An 8,526-nucleotide genomic window follows, 5' to 3' on the forward strand; every position below is an offset into this window, starting at 1 on the left:
TACTACTGAAATACACCATCTCAAATGATCCTTACTTAGCAAGGATGCACATACATAGTAAAGAAGAAAAAAAAATAGAAAGTAGAACCTTTAAAACTTTATTTGAAAACAGGCAAACAAGTAGATGTTCTACAAACAGGGCTCTGCAATTTTTTTTTTTTTTTTTATCTTTCTCTACATTTTGCCAGACTTAGTTTTCTAAGTACTCATCTCCTTCTTCAGCCTCTGCTTCTACTGAGTCTATGCCGACTTCTTCGTAATCTTTCTCGAGGGCAGCCAGATCTTCCCGGGCTTCAGAAAATTCTCCTTCCTCCATTCCTTCCCCAACATACCAATGCACAAAAGCACGCTTAGCATACATGAGATCAAATTTGTGGTCAAGGCGAGCCCATGCTTCAGCAATAGCAGTTGTGTTACTCAACATACACACAGCCCGCTGCACTTTTGCAAGGTCACCACCTGGTACCACAGTTGGAGGCTGGTAGTTAATGCCCACCTTCAAGAAAACACATAAAAGTTTTCCGTATGAGTGCTAAGGCTCAAAGACCTATTTCTGTTATCAAAAAGCACCATGGTTATGAACAAATAAAACAGATGACAGTTCTTCTGCACTTCATCAAAATATTTAACAGAGACATTACAACATTTTGGAATGACTGTTACCTCTAAATACTATGCAATTGCTAATAAACCAAACATTAAGCACTTAAAAAGCACTGCAAGTACCTTGAATCCAGTTGGGCACCAATCCACAAACTGAATGGTACGTCTAGTCTTGATAGAAGCAATAGCTGCATTGACGTCTTTGGGAACAACATCACCTCTGTATAACATGCAGCAGGCCATGTATTTGCCATGGCGAGGGTCACATTTTACCATCTGGTTGGCTGGCTCAAAACAAGCGTTAGTAATTTCGGCCACAGATAACTGCTCGTGATAGGCTTTTTCAGCAGAGATGACAGGGGCATATGTTACCAGGGGGAAATGGATTCGTGGGTATGGAACAAGGTTAGTTTGAAATTCTGTCAGATCTACATTGAGGGCTCCATCAAAACGCAGTGAAGCGGTGATGGATGAAACAATTTGCCCAATTAATCGGTTTAAATTAGTGTAAGTAGGGCGTTCAATGTCAAGGTTACGACGACATATATCGTAAATGGCTTCATTGTCTACCATAAAGGCACAGTCTGAATGCTCTAATGTTGTATGGGTAGTTAGAATTGAGTTGTAGGGTTCCACTACAGCAGTGGAAACTTGTGGTGCTGGATAAATTGCAAATTCTAGTTTAGACTTTTTGCCGTAGTCAACAGAGAGCCTTTCCATGAGCAGAGATGCAAATCCTGAACCAGTGCCTCCTCCAAAACTATGAAAGATAAGGAAACCTTGCAGCCCTGTGCAGAGATCAGCCTATAATGGGGTGGAAAAGAGTGGTGAAAAAAAAAAGGTATTTTGCAGAAAGCAGTATTAAAATAATCATTCAACAGCATTTCCTTATTAAGTATATTTTAGATTTTTATAATAACCCCCCCAGCATTCTCGAAAGGTGGTCTTCCTTTTTTCCTGTGTGCCTTTTACTCAAAAGTACCAGTGCCACTGTGTAACTTTTTCTGAATAGGAGTATTTTACTATTTACAAATTGCTTTATTAGCTGTAATGCCATTTTAATTCTACTGTAAGCAAGAGCAGCTGAGCACCACTATGATAAATTATTATAAATTACAGCTAGGTTTTATCTTTAGAATACATTTGTTCCCATTCTGGCTTTCAGCAAGTATCAGATGCTGAAAACAAGTTATTTAAAATTACAAAAATTGAAAGACAATCACCATTTAATTCTGAATCACATGATCCTATATGAGTTTCTCAGTGCAGCATCAGCCATTTTATTTTTTAAGTATTCAACCAAAATCTGAGGTCAAGGGTACTATTTTGCACCACTTATAATGGGCATGAAATCAAACTGAAAATTACAAATAATAAAGTGTAACAGCATTGTCACACTTGTTTAAGGCTTTTATGTTTCCGAGGTATCCTTAAAATACTTTCAAATACTGGTATTTCAAAACCTGGGGGAGAAAGTAGTAAGTTTTATTTACTAAATTTTTATTTAACTGGGGGCAGGAGCAAGAAGACTGAATTTTAAACAATAAACTATGCACAAAATTCTCAGGGAAGAAACCACATCAAACCACTGTTATAGACAGCTGTAGAGCTGTACCAATTATTTTAAATATGGACTTGCAGCATGAATTCGTACCAGTTTGCGAATGCGGTCTAGCACTAGATCAACAATCTCTTTTCCAATGGTATAATGGCCTCTGGCATAATTATTGGCTGCATCTTCTTTCCCAGTAATGAGCTGCTCAGGATGGAATAACTGCCTGTATGTGCCTGTACGTACTTCATCTGTAAGAAAACAGATTACCACAACATAGATTCAATCTGTTCAGTTCTGTGTATGCCACTTAGTGACTACACACTAAGCGTGCATGTCGAAAGAATGTAGACAGCATCCTTGACTATAAACAGCTTGCCTGACTAGACTAGAGAGCTGGCACAACTTCAGCTCTTTTGTTTAGGGGAAGACATCAGCCATTCATAGAACAGTATTTGTTCCTGAAAAGAGGTTCACTCAGAAAATCTACATTACAGGTACAGACAAGATTCTAGATAGCAACTGAATGAAACTCTGGGTGCAGTGCAGCACCCTTGAAAAGTTTTGCAGTTTTCCAAATGTTGTTACCTGTAGAACATAATTTCTTTCAAGTCACAATAACCTCAAATGTCAAAACAGCATGCAGACACACATCTTTCAGACTATAGGGTTCTGATCACACACACACAAAAATAAAAACCACTACCACCACAAAAAAAAAACAAACCAAAAACCAAAACAAAAAAAACTCAGACCATAAGTAATCTGTAGGGACTCTTCACTTTTATACTGAAGGTCTTTAATGTTGGGTACATACCAACAACAGTTGGCTCTAGGTCCACAAACACTGCCCTGGGAACATGTTTACCAGCTCCTGTCTCACTGAAGAAAGTGTTAAATGAATCGTCTCCACCTCCCACAGTTTTATCACTAGGCATTTGACCATCAGGCTGGATTCCATGTTCAAGACAATACAATTCCCAACATGCATTGCCAATCTGTACACCAGCCTGACCGACGTGGACAGATATGCATTCACGCTGCAAATTGAAAACAGAACAATGAGATATGGATCTACCTGTCTTCCAGATTTTCTTCTCATGATAACTAGTCATCTGTGGGTTGTATCTTTCCATGAGCTTTCTCTGCTTCAGTATCCCCTGGTTGTTCTTGAGTGACTACAACTCATCAAATTGTCTGCTGCTTGCAAGATTCTACTTACCTTAGCTGACTCGTGTGAAAGTACTGGAAGATCTTGAATACAACAGAGTCTCTATTAACACATAGGTGAATATAGATTCATCCTCCCTTACCATGCTGCATGGATATTTTAATATTCTGCTTAGTCTCTTTTTCACCTTCCTTTAGTCTTGGAAGACTTTTTTAGAGCATTTGCTAATTTCCTTTATTTGCTGCCGAATCATGTACTGCGCAATAATTCCTCCTATATAGGACCAATTAATATGTCTTCCTTTACAATAAGCAAATATCTAACCCCTGGCAATTCATACATATTTGGGTTCCTTTCTGAAACCATCCAGGAGTCCCAATCAGATGTCACTTGCCAACTTTTAGCCAGATACTTTGATTGTAAGCAACTGTGCTGTGAATGCTTGATCTCTCAATACCTTGCTTCTGTCTTATACCTGAGATGGAAATGAGCTCTTCTTCTAGCTCACTGTTATAGCACATCTAGGAAAAAGCTGAGGTGGAAAAACCCGGGCTGTTCTTTCCTTGGTAGCTTCATCAAATCCTGTATTCTTACTTTCATGTTTTAATTTTCACACCTTGGTTCTCTCATTAGCCTTTTGCCAGCGAGACTAATTCTGTGTTCCTTCCTACTTCTACTCAGCTGGCAGCCCGTTTCCAACCCTCTCACACAGCCTCGTCACCCCCGTCTCCCGGTGTGGGGCTGCCCTGCCGCGCCCAGCACCGGCGCGAGAGAGCCCCTGCACCCAGTCCTGACGGAGCACGAGGCGCCGCCGAATGCTGATCCAGCACCTCCCCTCCCACTGGCTACGTGCAAGCTCCCGGCGCAGTGCACACTAACAGCCCGAAGCGGCGGAGCGCACAGGCCCAGCCACTTACTGCCACGCTCTTTCCCGCCGCCCGGGGCACGTTTCGGTCTGCCCCTCGCCTCTCCGCGAGAGACGCGAACTTAAGAACAAGCCTCCGTTGCTTTTCTACATGTCCCGCCTCACCACCCGCCGGCCAGTTTTTATCCCTCCCTTTAACTATTATTAATATTTCTCCTCCTCCCCAGTCCTTTTGCCTTGCTGCTACTGCGGGGCGTTCTCACAGAGACTGCAAATCCTACCAGAGCACGCGCTATCACAGGCTCCCCAGGCCGCCGCCGCTACAGCGACCCTCCCAAGTACCCTTGTTCTGCCCAGCCGCGAGGACCCCGTTCCCCACCATAGCGTCCGACTAAGCTGAGACGCTCCGACTCCGCTGCACCAGGTCCGCCACCGCTCGCCCAGCAACACCAACTAACGACGGCCAACCGCCTCGATCCCCACGCCCTCGCGTGCTGGCTCCCCATTGGCTGTCACCCGGGCGGCGCAGAGGCGAGCGGAGCTCGCTGATTCGCCCTCTCGAAAGCGCGCGAGCGGAGCTGCCTGCAGCGGGTGGGGGCGTCCCGCACTTGAGGTGCTGGGCTCGGCTGTGGGGGATGGGGATCGGGGGTGCGGCTGGGCTCTGTGGAATTGTCTTGGCTAGGGTGTGCTGCTGTGGTGTCTGTTCTTAAGGCGGGGGAAGGCTTATGTGTGCTAGGGGAACGGTGTAAGTGATTTCACACGGCTCTGGACAGGAACATAAGACCTCTGACAGCCTGGAAATTTCTTTTAGCCGAGAAAGACCAGTAGCTGGAGAGATGAAGCTGGATGTCCAGAGCTGAAGTGAGCACACTTAGCTGCTCTCTGGAGTAGCTGCCATGCCATGCCATGCCATGCCATGCCACGCCACAGATGGTATTTTCCTCTTTCTCTCCAAAGAGAAGCAAATAACAGATTTGCTGTTAACAGTAAGACCTGAGAAAAATTAAGATGAAATTGCTATTAATTCCTTGAAGCAAGTGATGTGTAATTCATGTTAAGCAGGAGTCTAACGTAAGCTGAACTTTAACTGCAGTGCTTTGGGTTTTTCTAAGGTAAATGTAATGGCAAACATGCAAAGATAATCACTGCCACCTTTATAATTTCATAAAAACAGATTAGTTTGTTAACTTGTTTGGTTTTAAGTCCTTCACAGGGAGGTGATTTATCTTCTTTCCTTAGGGATGTACGAATAAGTTAGGGTCAAGTTATTGCTAGGCAAATCTGCTGTGTATTCCTCATATTCCTGCCCAATATGACAATAGTTCAAGCTGGTCGGAATCACAGCTAAGACAGAGGGCCTTGTCCATTACATTAACTTGTACAGTTTACTGGAGCAACGTGTGAGTCAGTTGCTCCTGTAAGCAAGGGAGAGAAAAGCAATGCTATGGGATGATTTAGACTCTGAGCTCTACCATACTCCCAAGATGCTGTTTTTTCTTGTAATGACCCATACCTATTTCACTCTGTCTCATACATTCCTTCCTGCATCTTCAGACTATTGGCTTGCTGAGAGTACCAAACTATGGGGATTTACTCATTTTTGTATATTTACTGGTGTGTCATTGATGCTGACTTACTGAGTGCATTCCCTGCTGAAAGAGGCAGTTAAATTGCCGAACTGCTGTTACAAAGTGATCTCAAAGATAACCATTTATTTTAGTCTTGTATTTTCTATTATTGAAATGTATGTGTAAGAAGCTACAACCATTTGCGCTTGTGTGAACAATTTTAGTTATATACTTTTCATCTCTTAAACTTGCTCTGTCGTGTGTATAAAAATTAGTTTAATTCTCATGAACTTTGGTGTTCTAGAACTCTGCAGAAAGCTATAGGCCATGTTTTACTGGCAAAACTTTTGTATGGCCATTAATTCGACTTCCTGCTAGAAAGTTTTGCAGATCCATCTTGGAGCCTGCTGGTATTGATTCCATCAGCCAGGGGAGAAGCTTCTAGAAGCTTCTCACAGATGCCACCCTGCAGCCCCCCCCCCTTCCCCCCCCCAGCTACCAAAATCTTGCTCTGTGAATCCATCTGTAGATACTGAACTCCTGGAGAAAATACAGCCTTTCGGAGGCAGGACATAAGCTGCTATACTGAACCTTTTATAGGATATGGTTTGTGCTGATCTCTGTGGTCTTACCCATATTGATCACATCAACTGGAGCATGCTGTTATTTTATAGATGACCAAGTCGGTATTTCTGGTATAATCAAGAGAAGATAACAGAACTTTTGCAAGCATTGTATGAAAGAAAAATTACAGAGGAGGCATAAGGAGACAGTATAGGGATAATAAGCAGTATAAATGACAGAAGTGAACTGTGCAAGTCAGTATTTCTGGCTGCAAGCCATTCTCTGTTGCAGGTTTTGATGGAGCTGTAGGTGTTGGAAACTCACTGTTAAAACTCCAGCCCGTGTCTCCTGGCTTGCCCAAGAGTAGTTTTCCTTTCAGTCTGTCACATGCATTACTTAAGAGTTAGGAAGCAGGTGGGAAACCAGTCCAGTTTGCAGAACAGCTTATGCTGGAAAATTACTGTGAATGAATTTTTTGTCACTTTTGGTTTTGATGCATGTGTGAGTCCTTATGGAAATAATTCCTTTTTTTTTTCCCCAAAAAAAAAGTCTGAGAAACAGTTTCTAAGAATCCTGTCTTACTATAGTTTTCATTGTAAATATATATAGCTTTAATTGTGAAAGTTATAATACAAGTTTTATTTCACTATTTTGACCTACGAATTTGTGCTGACCAACTGTCCTGGGTTTAAACCATGACACCAACACAGGTACACAGGCAGATTTTAAACTCCATCTTCTGCTGAATCTATGACAGTGTGGCAATAATTCAATGAAAAACAGGTTCTTGCCTTGAAAACTACACTTCTGTTTGAAAGATGTCTGTAGACTGAAGTTAAAATTGGCTTGTAAAAGGTGAGTCAGTCTCAACACTGCCTAGGACCATGGCAATATCTGTATAAATCTAAAGAGAAGCAATTACGTATTCACACAGAAGAAAGTTCTCTCAAAAATCAGTCTTAGAGTCTGGGTTTTACATTACTGCCTTTGCCTCTGACAAAGTCTGGCAAATCTATTATAAGACAACAAATTAACTCATCAGATGCATTTGATTTTAATGGTAGCCCAGTTTGCCCTCATGAAAACCTTTATACAAAATTTGTTGGCAAAGTTTTAAAGATAAGCAAAAGCTGAAATTTTATTTCTTTTTGTTGTTGTTCATGTGGTGGTGTTTGGGGTTTTTTTTGTTTGGGGTTTTTGTTTTGTTTTGGTTGTTGTGTGGGGTTTTTTTTGTTGTTTTTGTTTTTTTTTTTTTTTAACATTAACCAGCATCTTTAGATAAAACTAAATGACTTTCTTACATCTAGCATCCAGGTTTATCCAAGATGACTGCTGCATAAATCCCTTTTTTTTTTGACAAAACATTTTCCAATGGGTAACAGTGGCTGGCTCAGTGATTTAATGAAAGAGTTTCTTTTTATTTATTTAATGGCACATAGTAGCACCCGGGAACGGTGAGTGGTAGTACTGTTTTGAGCAAAGGAAACTTTCAAAACTTGCCCCCCCCCCCCTTTTTTTTTTTAATTAACAGAAGGCCAAGCAATGAAGAAGAAAAAAATCTTTCCCTCGTCTGCTGTCAGTTACAGCAAGTATCTACTTGAATTAAAATTACAGCTCGTTTGGTTACAATCTTGGGGAGAAACTGTAGGAAACTTCATAGTGGTTTCACTTAAGTGACATGAAAATGTTTTTCAAAAGGCTCTATCCTGTAATGGTATAAATGTTTCTAACTGTCACAGTGGCAGTGACTGATGACTTCACAGATACTTAACGATTCTCAAAACTTACGTGTCTCTGCATAAGGTGTTATCATACCATACGCTTTCACTTTGTTTCGTGTATTAGAAATGCTACTTTCTACATCAGATTTTTGTTACAAGATGAATTTATGGAAAACAGCATTCTGGACAGCCTCATGTTTTGTCCTTTCACTTCCCTGGCATCTGTGTAAACTCGTGAGCAGTTTCTTGTCCGTAACTCACGGTTAACTCATCGTACCTGGGGCACCGGCACTGCCCAGCGCGCCGGAGCGATGGGTGCGCAACATGTCCGCTGGCTGGTTCCGGGTCACGGTGACAGCGCGGGCCGCAGGCTGCGCGCCGCCGGAAGAGGCAGGGAAGAAGTGGCTTCGTCCGGGCTGTGGTGCTCTCATTGGCCAACGTCTCCGAAGTCTCGGGCTGGCTGGCATTAGTGGTTGCTGTTG

The 8,526-nt window shown here is 42.2% G+C and overlaps 1 protein-coding gene across 1 annotated transcript; it reads right to left on the reverse strand.

Annotated features, from left to right (window-relative positions):
- Positions 1-175: 175 nt before the first annotated feature.
- On the reverse strand, positions 176-3,350 carry LOC130605959 (tubulin alpha-3 chain). Its single transcript, XM_057421854.1, has 4 exons — positions 2,973-3,350; positions 2,258-2,406; positions 727-1,407; positions 176-496 (listed from the first exon to the last, which is right to left on the reverse strand). The coding sequence occupies exons 1-4, from the start codon at positions 3,289-3,291 to the stop codon at positions 191-193; spliced, it is 1,455 nt and encodes a 484-aa protein (XP_057277837.1). The 5' UTR covers positions 3,292-3,350; the 3' UTR covers positions 176-190.
- Positions 3,351-8,526: the final 5,176 nt, after the last annotated feature.

The sequence above is a fragment of the Pezoporus wallicus genome, unplaced genomic scaffold, assembly GCF_028554395.1.
Source record: "Pezoporus wallicus isolate ANWC-B61680 ecotype Strahan unplaced genomic scaffold, APGP_CSIRO_Pwel_v1 scaffold_7402, whole genome shotgun sequence".
NCBI lineage: Eukaryota > Metazoa > Chordata > Aves > Psittaciformes > Psittacidae > Pezoporus > Pezoporus wallicus.